The sequence below is a fragment of the Typha angustifolia genome, chromosome 14 (assembly GCF_048772165.1).
Source record: "Typha angustifolia cultivar Huaian chromosome 14, ASM4877216v1, whole genome shotgun sequence".
NCBI lineage: Eukaryota > Viridiplantae > Streptophyta > Magnoliopsida > Poales > Typhaceae > Typha > Typha angustifolia.
In genome coordinates, this window is record NC_133252.1 from 2367587 (window position 1) to 2382919 (window position 15333).

At 35.7% G+C, this 15333-nt stretch overlaps 1 protein-coding gene across 2 annotated transcripts; it reads right to left on the reverse strand.

The window, feature by feature from the left end:
- Positions 1-429: 429 nt before the first annotated feature.
- LOC140775951 (uncharacterized) lies at positions 430-15274 on the reverse strand. Of its 2 annotated transcripts, none has more exons than XM_073119453.1 (13): positions 15014-15274; positions 12446-12519; positions 11923-12006; positions 11729-11809; positions 4432-4512; positions 4158-4250; positions 2887-3066; positions 2680-2747; positions 2534-2585; positions 2241-2294; positions 2081-2170; positions 1203-1269; positions 430-912 (listed from the first exon to the last, which is right to left on the reverse strand). In XM_073119453.1, the coding sequence occupies exons 1-13, from the start codon at positions 15150-15152 to the stop codon at positions 821-823; spliced, it is 1155 nt and encodes a 384-aa protein (XP_072975554.1). In that variant the 5' UTR covers positions 15153-15274; the 3' UTR covers positions 430-820. The 2 variants fall into 2 exon arrangements, with proteins under 2 accessions (XP_072975554.1, XP_072975555.1); XM_073119454.1 differs by lacking the exon at positions 15014-15274 and adding an exon at positions 14794-14857.
- Between the last annotated feature and the right edge of the window lie 59 nt (positions 15275-15333).

Genomic DNA, 15333 nt, shown 5'->3' on the forward strand with positions numbered 1-15333 from the left:
ATATTCATTGTTACCGACCTAACAACAAAAACACTTTCTAATATATAACAGTTGATATCTGGGCCAACTCCTAGGGTCCGTTTGGTTTCACCGATTCGAACAAAAAATAATAATAATAAAAAAACCGACATTTACACATAAATTGTAACATAAAAAATTAGAAAAATCGATATAGAAATGTATGCAAGTGAGTGCAAAATTAAAAAAAATTCAATATAGAAATGTACGCCGTAAGTGATATATTTTTGGTAATAATATATGTTTGAAGATTTACCTCTTTTCAGCAACATAAGTAATTCATTCATCTGAAGCTAGAATAAATGCTCCAACAAACTATTGGCAATTTAATTACATTTAATTTTTCAATCAATAATAAACTCTACTATGCACTCCACATGTAAATCATCTGTTTTTCATTATAATAAAATATACGTCAATTATAAAAATAAATAAATAAATATAATTAAACCACAAAAGTCCACAAATGGCACTAATCATAATAATCACGATATACATCTCTTACACTACACGTCTACCAACATTTGTTATATGTAATGCCAGGGACGAAGTCTCAGCATGACACTAGCATTATAAACCATTACAAAATCACGTATAATGTGCAGCATCGTATGTATTTGTGAACATTTGTTCCACTTAAATAAATAGCCATAAGTTTACACATCGATGTTAGAGGAAAGGAGACCTGATATGCAGGCGTCCATATCTCAAGAGTCATAAATATATCACCTTCATTTCCGACCATTACTGTTCTCCCTCTTTCTCTTTAAATTAGGGACATCATATCACGAAGAACGGTAGATCACCCATACTTCCCAAGCTCCATCTTCTTCTTAATTGCCCGATGACCATGATAGATAAAAGAATCAACGATCCCAGCAACCGTGAAAATGCCTGGTAACATCGACAACAAAAGGAACTTCAGTTATTCTCATTCATATTAACTATTCTAACATATATGGTCCTAACCTAAATCACACAAACCAATGCTTAACCAATGGGCAATGGTGAATGAAAGAAAGATGACTATACTTTCTGGTTAAGTAATGCTTATAATTCGTAGATGAGGTGAATGTGAGGTGAAATTTGTTGTTTTCTCTGGCTTAACTTAAATCTACTTTCTTTATTCTTTAAACATAATCAAATGAATTGTAGCAAAAGGCGCTGATGGGTAACAAAACAACCTCCAACTATAGCGCAAACATTTGTCAAGAAGTGAAGCAGTGAAGTATTTCCCTCTGTATAAAGCACCTGCAAACACAACAATCAATAGATAACATTAAATCCAAAGCCACAATGCTTAAGCAACTCACATCTTAGCAAGGAAAAGATCATAAAAAGAAAACGTAAAAGAAAAACAGGAAAACAAAGAAAATATATCCCGATATAGAAGTTTCTGTCGGCTTTGCAAGAAAATGGACTATCAGGCTAACCTGATCAAAACAAAGCAAGATATTTGCAACATGTCATCCTATAACAAACTGTCCACATACATGCAAAAATTTACTGAGTTTGTGATGAAGTATATTTTCTTAAAAAAAAAATATGACTTACCTGGATGACTGTAAATTCAAATAATTAGACATCTGTGCAAGTACATATCCCATTTTTGAAAACTTTAATTCCAGGCCCTGCCTTTTCTAAACATATGAGAAGCTCATTGATCATTTGATAGTTTCTACTTTTTCCTCCAAGGACTAGAATAGATAAAACCTCTTCAGATTTTTACTAGAAACACAAACAAGAATTCAGTTGACTGATAAAGTTAGTATTTAACCAACCTTCATATCAAAAAATCATTATACCATTGCATGTCACTCGACCTTTTTATGATTACACCATCCAGATAGCACCCCTATGTTATTATTTGTTTATGCAAAGTATTCGATTTCCCTTAAATTTTACAGTGTACCACCTGATAAACCACATGATAACAGTACATTGTGCTACCAGCTGTTGCCACGAGGCAACTATTACTGTCTCTGAATTTTGCGAAACAATACTGTAACATTACAATTTCAGAAACAATCATGTAATCCTACTGTCCATCTTATATTGTTACCTTAATTGGTGAAAATTCGTAAAAGAAGTATACTCCAGGAGGAGGCTTTGGATAGCCCACGGTATCTCTAAAGTGCTCTGTCACTGAAAACTGCAAAAAGGAGTGAGAAAAGCTAAGCATAACACTTTGCTTCTGGACAAATACTCAAGAAATACTTTACCTGATTTGTGTGAATTTTGTGTCCTGTAATATCAGTATAGATGGTAGGAACAACCTGAACATCAGTAAATAATCAGCATTGATGCTTGACCAACACATACAACGTCATATAGAAAGCATCATTATGTAACAGTACTACTAAAATTTATGAAATAGTTTTTCTTCAAACAATAAAAGCAAACACTCTTACTACCAATGACAACTAATGGCTCCGAAAGTAATGTTGATCACTGAACACAAAGATAAAAGTAAATTTCACATTAAATAGATAAAAGATACAAAGTTCATGCTTACCTTGATAAAATATTGATACATCCCAGATGACGTTGGATGCATCCACTGTACACTGAAGAGCTCATTAAAATCAGGTGCCATTAAAAGAGATACTGTTGCATAAAAAAAGCTAATGAATTGAATTATAAGATGATTGTGTAACTTACCCATCAAGCGGATTTACAACACCTGGGAACTCTCTTCCAAATGCTAGTTTATTTATTTTGTGGCTAATCTGGTTTTTGCCAAAGAAAAAAGAGATTAGACATACTGACGTCAAAGATAAATGTAGAGAACCAAGTAGAAAAGCTCATAGATATGCTTCCTCAAGTTATGTACTAGACAATACAAATACAAAAGTTTACTGTACTGACGTTATAATTTTCTGGTTGAAAGTTCAATAGATCTTGCAGAAAATTGAAGGATTGGTGGAAGCCTTTTCCAGGGGCAAAGTGAAAATTTCCAGCTACTTTATTTACTTCTAAGAATCCATGGATGTTGCAACCTTCGCCCTGTTCATCTTTTATCTTCTGTATGAAGCCCTCTCTCTTGCACTGCATATATGTTACATTAAAATTTGTACCTAAAAAGACTTGGAACCACACAACGTACCAAAATAGAAACTTATTGTTTGATAATCTGCCCACCACAAGGGTGAAACAGGAAAGCTACAAGTATTATGATCATTGACACGATCAGAGAAATAGCAAGAGACTGGCTGTGACAACATTTGGTTTGTCCGCCCAATACAATTACAGGAAGCCTCAAACTAACAAGCACTTGGAAAAGGGCTAACACTACTAATAAAAAGAATAGGTAGCAATTTAGAAACATTGACACCGGCAAGAGTATAATTAAAAATAAAATCCTATAAAAATGGAATCTTAGAAGAATATAAATCACATAGTCCTCTGTTATCATGCTTCGTCATATACTATATTGAGAGTCACTAAAATCTAGGCCAAAATGGAGAAAGGATCCAAATAGCAGGTACCCAAATCATTGGATGATTTCAGTGAGTTTACTATTAAGTCCTGAAAATAAAATTTTATAGGTACATTATTGTATACAATACAATCTAGGGGTATAAGTAGAATAAGTGCGACACATGTACATCAATATGTGTAAGTGATTTTATTCAAATATAACTGTCATGAGAGGGAGAGAGGACCAAAATATATGAGAATACATGATTTTGTAGAGAACCTTGCATAGAGTTGAACATGAAACAAATCCATGTCTTTAATTAGAGAGAGCCCATGATCATCAATATGAGCCCAAAAATTCTAACTGTGAACTATGCCTTTTATACATACAGAATAGCTTAATTGTTGTTGCTATTGGTTAATGAGAGGCATATGTGATACGTAAACCTAGGATTGATATCCGTCAGAACCACAATTAATAGTGTCAAAAATATCTTAAGTCTAGGGAGATCAGACTCTTATACTGTCTACCATTAAATACCCATTTGGATCACAAGATTCAATTACTTTCTGATGATTGACAGAGAATATCCAGGAAGTTATTTTGACGTCTACCAAACTCCGACCTTATTGATGAGATATTACATTGAAAAGAGATGTCCGGTCATTAAAAAAGTACAAAGATAGACGACAAAGTTTACTTCAAACCTTCAGCACACCTGGTCAATTAGATCTGGATTTGTGACACCCCAACCTTTTTTCCGGTATGCTTCACGGACTTCCTCGCATGAGTTACAGCAATCATCATCTGACTGAATAGTAGAAAGAAAAATAAAAAGAAACTTTGTTTTACCAAATTAAGAGATGGCATGAAGTTAACAGATTTTGCCAATCACTGTAGAGGAGACAGCATATGGCTTGCAGAAGATTACAGAATTGACAAGATAGAATAAATGAATAATAAGGAAATCTTATGTGAATGAAGGAGCATACTGCTTCTGCACCATAACAAGAACCACAGTAACTCTCATTGTGATCAAGTCTTCCACCATGTCTCTGTAAAGGCCTTTCAATCTAAAACATGAATAAAAGCTAAGATCAGAAAAATGTTTTACAGTATGAGGTAAAAGAGCATGTAGGTATACATAGATGTACCTAATTGACATACTGATATAAATCAACATAAAGAAGAAGAAACTGATAAGTTCAACAACATAATCCATCTAGCAAATAATCTTTTCAGGTTTCCTGTTTAGTTGACAGATCGAGGTGAATTATAATTATTCAAGTAATACATCAAGAAAACTACTATGCTCGTGCAAGTCTTCTGTGAGAAACTTATACAAATAGCATCCACAGGAATGTCTTTTCCACGAGGCCCAATAAATCCAACACAAGTATCATATATCTAGTCTTCAAAGATTCAAGAGGCATGGAATTTTACTTAGTTTGACATGGAGAACTAGAATGGAAAGATGAAAGATAAGATACCACGATAAAAAAAAAAAACAATACTATGACAATCTCTTTTGTCAACCAAAGATGTTAACCATGATGAGCATACTTCTCAAGACTGAGCCACCACAATTAAGACCTCTTAACTGCATGAAATATTAAATATGGAAAACTTGCAGAGGCAGGAAGTGAAAGAAGGTTGGAAATTGAAGGTTGAACATTGAAGCTATCTTCAAGAGTAAGCCTCAAGAATAAGAAAAATATATCTGAAGATAGAATTGACTATAGAGTGAAGAAGGGCGTGAAGGGAGCAAAAAATGGAACTTCAGAGAAAAGTGTAGGTGTGAATAAGTAGATAGGGATGGAGACTCCTTGGAGTTTTTCATGTGACCATCTTAAAGTGGAGACAGGTAAAATCCACTCCGAGACATGAAGTGAATGGCCACATGCACATGAAATACATGAAAAGTGAAGGCCTGAAGCATAATGATGATGGTACAGACTCCCATGGCATGCTTAGCATCTTAAGAATGAATGATGTTAGCTAGCAAGAAGCCTGTTCATCCACCCCTTTTCTCAACCAAGATTGTCAAGGTTCTGACTTTAAGTCATAGCCAACTATAGTAATACAAGTAAGACCAAAACTTAACATGTATCATTCATTTCAATTAAATTCGGAGTTTCAGCACGAACTGGTTCAGCCTACACATAGTTTTGGTTGATACTACCCAAAACCAATGCATTTCAAATGAAACTAGTTGGTAGTCTGAAACAAATTTATTTTTAAAGCTCAAGCTTCAAGCCAAGCTTGTCAGTACCATGGTAAACAATTCTGCACCGTCACTTAAATATGGTTGCCATTCATGTTAAGAGGGATGTCCTTCCATAATAATTTCTTTTGATATAGTAAAATAACTAGATCACTAAATGTTATAATAAAAGGGGGTTGGTTGGCTTCCCATTTCTTTTGTAACAATATATAGAATATATCATTACAAAAGAAGTAACTTCATAATTTCCAAACAATTCCCAAGTATTCTCTGAGAATGTTAAAGGACATATCCTAAAACATCTTGTGGTATGCATAGGATTTGGCCCTACCAGTTTGGTACTGTATAACATAGGTCTTATGGTTCCCAATTTCTTAATATTACTCCCTACAACTTTTGCAACAGAGTAATCTTTAGGTTAATTACACTTTGACCCTCTTAACTATTTAAAATTACCAAATAAGTTTTTCTATTAGTTTGATGTTAGGATTTCTAACAAAAAATTGCCACAAAAACTTAATTGTAGACAAAAATACACTCTTCTTCAACCTCTTGTCCTTCTCCTATTTTCCCAAACCTTAATCCTAAATAAATACCACTACCACTACCACCATCACCACCACAAACATCTAACGGTCTCTTCTTCATGGCATGGGCCTCAACACCTCACTTTTTCCCCTCTTTTTAAACTCCCTACCATGCACCTCCCAAATTATAGCCCTATATATAAATCCCACCACCATCACCACATCATCCTCTAGACCATCATGATCTTAACGGTGGTGAACGATTTGTCATGAGAGTAAGTGTTTTTATGTTGTGTGAAAGGTGTTCAATAGATGACTTTAGAAAACATATAAATTTTTAGGGGTATAATAACCATTTAGTAATTTTTGTTAATACCATTAAAGGTTTTGATGATTTTGAATAATTGAGGGGGTCAAATTATAGAGGAAAAAAGATGATGGGTATACTATAGAATGAGAGTATCGAGTGAATAACAAAATAACAAAAGTCGTAGAATTCACCAACAAGAAAGAATAGACAAATCTCAAAATATCAAATTATTCATTACCCTTCAACAAGAACATCTCAAGCCTTTACATAGAGGAAAAGAACAAATGAAAAATAGACCAAAATACCCTAACATAAAAAGACCAAAAATGCCCTAAACATAAAAGTCCCTTTCTCATGACCTATCACCTAGCTAGAGTGCTACTAAGTGGGCTGCCCTTCGGCGCCTGTGCGAGAATACATATCTAAAGGTGACCACATCAGCTCTTACGAGGTGGGAGAAATTCGACTCAGTCAAGTGAGATTGAGAGCAGCTCTAGTAGAACTCTAAGATGTCTAGATCGATCTGTTATAGCTCCTATCAAGTAATCCATGTGCCGTCAAAATCTAGACAGTCTATAAGAAATGATGAACTCCTTCAATATTAGATATAATCTTTTTATCCAAAACAGCCTCTATCTTTTTCTTTAGTATGGATGGAAGATGGGAAGTGCATATCTAGAGGGGTTGAAGTAGTTGCATTATAAAGGCAACCTGAGATGGTCAAAAAAGGTTTATAAGCAACTAAGCCCTCGATATTAAAAATAGAACTAATACAATAATCAGAGAGAATATCGATAAGACAAGCATCAGATCCTACATGTTTCAATATTTGGAAACATCTACCATTACAGACTTGCAACTTCTTTACAATTCCAAATGGAAACCATTAAGGTCTAACACGAAGCATGACATAACCTTCAATATGAATTCCTTAGTATGTCTATAAGTTGGTTTATAGTTTTTATTAACGTTTAGTAATTTTGATTCGCTCGCTAATCTATTAATGTAATAAAAGAATGTGAATCCGCAAATTCTTCTACGAACTCAGAGACTCTAGAATGATGCGACATAGGGAAAAGATCTAAATATTTATGAGTCTTAAAACCATGGAGAATCTCAAATGCTCTCATGCCTATAATCTCATTAATGGAATTGTTATATGCAAACTGAGTTTTAAGAATAATGAACCCCCAATTCATGTTATGATCACTCATGATATTGTAAATTCCTAGCTACAGCTAGACGGATGTCATTCTCCCCTTCCACATCCGCTTCAGTGCTTGGGCCTTTCTTGCTTTCGGACCGACTTTCATTGATGGCAGATCTTGATTTTCAAGACCATAGTTGTCTTGATAACTTTTGTCTGACCATTAGTCTGAGGGTTGTAAGCTTTTGAAAATTTTAATTTTGTGCTCACCATATGCCATATATTTTCCATTAGTAACTCAAAAACCAAATGTCACACTTTGATACAATAGTCTTATATAAGTCATATACCCTGACTAGATGGTTGAAATACAGGTTAACAATGTTTGAGGAGTCACAAAGTTGTAGTATGGAGAATAAATTTTAGCCATTTTATAGAATGGTCTTCGGCCACAAAGATTGGGTTGTGTTCTCGAAAGGTAAGTTATAAACCAAATATAAAATCTATACTAACGTCTTGCCACAAACGTGTCATATGTGGAATACCTTCATTTGGCCTCATTTAGCTTCTCGCTAAAATAAGCAACTGAATGATGTTCTTGGCTAAAGACGCCACATATTCCATTTCTAAAGACATCAGAAGTCATGAAGATGCATCATAGGAGCTTTCACCATCCTTCTCTTGACTTCCCTCAATAGCTTTATTTCTAGATCATGTCCACTGAAAATCACCTCTCTTGATTTTCAATAATCGGAGACATTATTTATTGAACCCACGAATAAAATATCTATAGAACATAATGAGCCTATGAAAATTGAAAACATTGTCAATATTTTGTGGCTCAGACCAATTGACAATCACTTTGTTCTCCTGGGGATCAAAGCAGATTCTAACTAAATTACAAATCTGAAAAAATAACTTGATCCACAGGAAGGAACTCTTTTCCATTGGGATAGAGGTTGGCAGTGCAATTGGGAAGACAGACTTGTCGGAAATGATCCAAATATTGCTCCTTCAGCTAGTTATATTGATGTCATCAAAATACACCACATGAAAAGTCAGAGCACTTGTGTCATGACTTGCATGAATATGCTCGGTGCATTAGAAATCCCTAAAAGCATTACCAACCATTTGCACAAACTATTATTCGTTTTGAAAGCCATCTTCCGTTTAACTCCCAGGAGAAATCTAACTTGATGATAGCCACTCTTCAATTCGATTTTAGAGAATATCATGACCAATGCATTAAAAGACTCTAGGTAACACATGGGCAACCAATGGTTCATGTACCACCTAGGCACTAAGTTGGAGTTTGGGCAAGCACCCAAAGCCAAGGAATACCTTCTCTTTATTTGTTTCTAACTCAAATAACCATGCAACAATATTCTCTATAATCTTTGATGCTATAATATCTAGGGGTGTAATCAAGCCAAGCTTCATCAAAGCTCTGATCAAACTTGAATTAAAAATAATTTCAAGCCTAAATTTATGACCATCGAGGAGATTGGACGATTTCAAGCCGGTAGCTTTTCGGGTCATTTCAAACGATTTCAACCATCAAGGAGATTGAATGCCAATTTCATTGGCCAAGCCTCAAAAATAATATAGCCAAGTTAATCGGTCAGTGTTGAACGTGTCAACTGGCCAACCATTGCAAGACACTACTCTGTCCACTTTGCTAGCTATACCAAATTGTTTGTGGTAAAATGTGTGCATGAATTTTATACTTAGTTTACCATGTACCTTTCGAAATCATGACTATCTTTGTGGTCATAAACCGTTTTTTTAAATGGCTCATTTTATTTCCTGTACTAAAACTTCTAATGCCTCAAATGTTATTAAACTATATTTCGACCATCTAGTCACAATGTATGACTTGCTTAAGACACTCGTATCGAATCGGGACGTTCTATTTATGAGTTACTTCTAAAAAATATTGTGGTTCATGGTGGGCATGAAATTATTTTCGATAGGTTACTACCCTCAAACTGATGGTCAAAGGTTGTGAATCATATTTTAGAGAATCTTTTATAGTGTCTCATGATTGATCACATTAAGATTTCATTCTTCTTAGGTCTTATTTGGTTTGAGACTAAGCCTCGAACTCAATTAGTTAGTCTTATTTCTTAGTCTTAATTTTTTAGAGAATAAACTTGATTAGATACGAAAAAGATAAAAATGTTTGATTATTAAACCAATTTGGGGTCCCTAAACTGGTTCAGAAAGGGTCTCTAAACTCAAAACAAACAAGGCCTTATAGCTTACTTTACATATAATAACTTCATTAATAGAATAATAAGTATGAGGCCATTTGAGATTGTCCATGGTTTTAAGGCTTGTAAACTTTTAAATCTTCGCCCTATGTCACTTCGTTATAGAGTCTTTGAATCAACAGAAGAACTTATAAACTACATGCCAATTTACATAGACATGCTACGGGGAGATAATATCATGGTTCATATTAGATAATAACTATTTCCATTTGGAACTACAAGAAATTGCAAGCTCGTAAAGGTGGACTTTTTCAAATATTAAAACGTGTAGAACATAATGCTTATATCATTGTCGTTCTAATCATGTTGTTAGTTCCACTATTAATATTGAGGAATTAGCTGCTTATAAATCACTTTTGACCATCTCAGATGATCCTTATGATAAACCGATTTTTAGCCCTCCATATCCTGCTACCTACCACTTCTCATTTTCCATCCACATAAAAGAAAAATAGTCTATTTTAGTTGAACAAATAGCATCTAATACAAAGAAGTTTATTGTATCGTAATTTGATAAAGAGACCATCCGAATTCTGACAGCACGTAGATTGCTCGAGAGAAGCTACAGCAAATTGGTCCAGACTTCTTAGAGTTCTACCTAAGCCATCCTTAGTCACATTCGATTGAATCGAGTTTCTCCCACTCTGAGAGAGCTGGTGTAGACATCACCTTTAGACATGTATACTTGCGCTCTGTAAGGGCTTTACCATTCATTGGATGACCCAAATGTTTCAGTAAGACAAGGCAAAGAGTACAAGGAAAGGTTTGTCTTGTTTCGTACATAAGCAGATCGATCGAAAATGACTACTCCCTTCCCAGCTACCGGAGAGTGAAGTTCAACTTGGATCGAAAAGAGTCATTTCATTTGCTGCACGAGGAAAGTGAGGCACCTCGTGTCACTCAAGAGTCGGCTAAAGACATATGTCTATCAGCAACTGTACTGCTCATCATCCTTTGAGACTGGACAGGCGACGGGATGCCAATCCAATGGGGCAATCCAGCTCAAAAAAGGAAATAGAACCTAGCATGGGTGACCGAGTAGGCAGCTAACCAACCAAAGTTCAAGGCCCAACCCTGTGACATTTTAGCTAGGTGATAGTTATGAGTGAGACTTTTGTGTTGAAGGCATTTTAGTGTTTTTATGTGATGATATTTTAGTCTATTTTTCTTTTGTTTTTTCCCATGTATAAAGGCTTCAGATGTTCTTGTTGTATGTTAATGAATAATTTTATATTTTAAGGTTGCCAATTATTTCTCATTGGTGGATTTCATAGGTTTTTATTACTTCATTTTTTTGCTCGAAACTCTCATTCTACATCAATCTCAGTTATAAATATTGAACAATGAGGACCAATTCTCAAGTTATAGACCACAACGAGTGAGATTTAGTTTTTCCCCAATGTTAAGTGTTATAGAGAAAAAAACCCTCTCGATGAGAAAACAGAAGGATCAATGAACTTGTTGCTTGAGCTATTTGGAAGTATCAAAAAACAAAAAGATAGAAAACAAATCACTTTACTAGCAAAACATCACTATAGTTCAAAAAGGATCGTAGGAGCAAGCTCCTCCCTCAGCAAGCACTAAATAGTAGCGTGTCCATCAACCAATTCAAAGACTGTATTCATATATCAAATCAAATATCAAAATATTTTCCTTGAGATATCTGATTATACGCAGGAGCTTCTCATTCAAAAAAGACAAACTATGCATATTGTCAATACCTAAAATTCTTGGTTTCTAATTTTGATTACATAAAATTAAAAAGTTAAATACACCCAGTCTGTGCCACTTTAGGTTGTGGAGATTACCTTAGGAGCACCAACACCATCCTGTCTTGATTCAATTACATTTCCAAGATAATCAAGTCTTTTCTTTATTATGTCATGCTTCTGCAAGAAAATGTCCACAAAGATGTGCAAAATATAGTAATTAGATGGACACTATCTGAACAAGAAGGTTGAAGCTAAAAGCAGCACAGTATTGATAAAATGTGCAAACATACTATATCATAATGCTGCTCTCCACTAACATCCATGGTATCAACAGCAAGAAGTGAACAAGCAATGGTTGGAAAAGTAATATCAAACTGCAGAATGACTTGAAAACATCAGTATACAGCAATAATGAAGTTGAATTATGGCAAATGCTTTTATGAACAAAAAATGAAAAGATATGCATATGAAGATTAAGTATCCCTCCATCCTGGTTCTACCAAACTACCTTATCATGCCGTGGAAAATCCCCTTTCAAGGATCGGCAAAGCCCATAACATAACAAAAAGTGGTTATACAGTGAAATGATAAAGTAAGAAAAACAAATATTAGTCCAACTGCAAGTTGTAGAAACAAAAGGAGTGGCTTCATAAGACACTTAAGAGACTTACGAGTCCAAATATTGAAACATATCTATCAGATGCAGCTGATAAATATACAATACATATAAGTAAATGAATTGATGTGAAGAGCAGGTTGTGAGTTCTAAGACAGAAAACTAGTAACTGACAAGGTCCAAATGTTTTAACTAACATTGACACCTAGTCTTTCTCCCCTTGAGGTATCTACTATCAGCTTTGTGTCGGTTGCGGAATATAGATATAATCCTGCAAAAGTATAAGTACAAGCTGTAAATGCACTGGATATGAAAACAAAAATTTCTGAAATGCACAAAATTCCATGATATTGAGAAAAAAACAATCTAGAGAAAATTAATAAGGCAGGCAATAATATCAGATATAAGATAATCCTACTAAAAAGTACCAGACATTAGCAACATCTAATACACAGTTCTTAAGTGGACAAGCAGCATAGCAAATGTCACATATTAGAGAAGATCTTTCTCGTTACTTAAGACAATCATCATATACACAACTAGCATCTCAAATGAATGCGCCTTTTCTGGTGATTGCATGGTCAGTAGCTTATGCTACCATAGTAAATACAGCCTAATAGACATTCACTGAACCATACTATGTTTTGCGATCACAAATCAATATATAATAAGATACAAATGAATCCACATGCATATAAAATTGAATCAGCAAAGAACCCAACTAACAAGAACTCACTTTGCACAAGGGTCAAGCCAAAGTTTTTCTCCATATCTCCAGGAGTTGATCCAGCTTCTACGATTCACAAGGTTGTACTTTTTAACCATGAAATTTCAAAATCTGCTAATGTGCATCATCATTATGTCATATTGGTTTAGAGATATTCCAATTGTTGCTTTTGTTAGGATGAGACAAATATTAACCTTATAATATAAAAGTACAACAGTACAAATGCAATAGGATGCTAAAACTTTGGATTACTTTTGGTTTTTGGTAACTACTTTAATTGGATAACTACAAGTTATCTGGATTCGCTCAGTTCTTTCTAATGTTTTAAATAGCGGTCAAGGCGGCCGCAATGGCGGGGCGGCACGCCGGCCGCCCCGCAAACAGCCCAGATGGCCTTAGCTTGGTGGCCAGGCCGTCTAGGCCTTTTGGTGGGTCGCCAAATCGCGTGGCGGTCCGCCAAGGCGCGTAGCAGGCCGGACGGCCCGCTAAATCGTTTTGCGGGAAAGCCCAATGGTATTGGGTTTAAATCGATATCAGGTCAGATCTTGAGGCTAACCGTTAACCGTTTAAATAACTAACCCATCGTTCTCTCCTTACTATCTATCTCCCCGAGCGTCCTCTCTCTCGATCTCTTCGAGCCCAAAAAAGCTCATCGTTCTCTCCTCACTCTTGGTCTCCCTCTCTCAGTCTCGCCAAGGCTCCGAGCAGCGCTGGTAAGCTAGCAGCCGAGCATAGCCATCCCTTCACCGAGCGGCGCGACCTTCCCCTTCACAGCTCGAAGTGGCAACCTGCAAGGTAGCAACTAAGGTATCCCTTTAAGTGATCCCTTTCCGGCCAAGATTTTTCTTTTTCTTCTTCTTCTTCAATATCTCCTTCTCTTTCTCCCTTTCACCGCCAGCTTTGCTTTCTATTTTCTTCACCGGTACAGTAAATCAGTAATTAACACTTAAATTAGTATTAAAAATTATAGATATATTATATATACTTTTTATTTTATTTTTTAATATAGAAATGCTAGACCGTCTTATCACCCGCCTTCCGCCTTAGTGCTAGGCGGTGGGGTGACCGCCCACCATCCATGGCCACCTTTCAAAACATTGATTCTTTCACATTGATCCATTGGCAAAGTTGAACCCAAAGTCTGAGGTAAAATTGAGTTATAAATGCAAGGTAGGGATCAAGCTCATATATGCCAACATTCTACGTTGACTTGGTCAGCTGGGCCAATGCCAATATTCTATGTTGACTTGGTCAATCTGACATGCTTCTCATAACCTATAATAGCTAGCTATATAAAGGTCAACTATCTTCTGTAAGGCTCATAGCAGTACAGCACCTAATAATAATTTCAACACTTAATCCAGCTTGTCAGAACAGATGACAACAACAAGGACAAGAAGCAGAACTTGGTTCTTCTCCCATTGAACAAAAAACACAAAGCAAATGATTGAAGTTTGCCACCTTTCACTTTGTATTCCACACTCTAACCAAGAAAAAACACAAAGCAAATGCTGCATTTCACAATGAAAAAGAGTCTCATTGATTAGAAATAAGAACAAAGAAAAAGCACACTCAACAGATAACAGACAGGAAGATCAAGAATTTGACAGCATTTGGAATTACTAACATAAAAGGAAAGTGAGATCGACAAGTTAAAAAAGAAAAATCATTTAACATATAAGGAAAGTGAGATCGACAAGTTACTAGCATAAATCCTTTAACCCAATATCCCTATCATTCACCGTTTACCACGCAGTTCACACCAGAATTACATCAAACAAGTTAAAAAAGAAAAAGAAAGTAACATCAAGAACCCACGGATCTCGGACCAGAACAGGAAAAGAATGGTAAATCCAACACACTCCATCATTTAACAAAAAATGGGAGCACAGAGATCAACCCAAGTCTCGAAACCTCAACATTCTAATTTCAACGCATAACTCCAAAACTCCAATATCATTATTTCATCAATTGACCAAACATTTCGTGCCAGAATCACAACAAACTAGCTAAGAATATAGCAAGGGCAAGAACTCACGGATCTCGGACAAGAACAAGAGGAGAATCGCGATGGACGATACGATCGTGATGAGACCGCCCGAGAGAGTCCGGCTATAGAAATCCTCGTTCACTTTGGGGTACGCATCCAAATTCCGGAGCTTGCTCAAGATCTCCATCTCCACGCCGAATGATCGGAACCCTAGAAACCGAATCCGGAGCACAAATCTAGGGTTCCTCTTCGAAACTCATTCGCCTCGATTCCGCTTATATCCAGAAACTAAACGGAGGAGAGGTAGAGGGATTTAAAATGTACGAGGTGGTCCGGTTTTCAGTGGTTTCGGGTTGGAATCGTTGTTA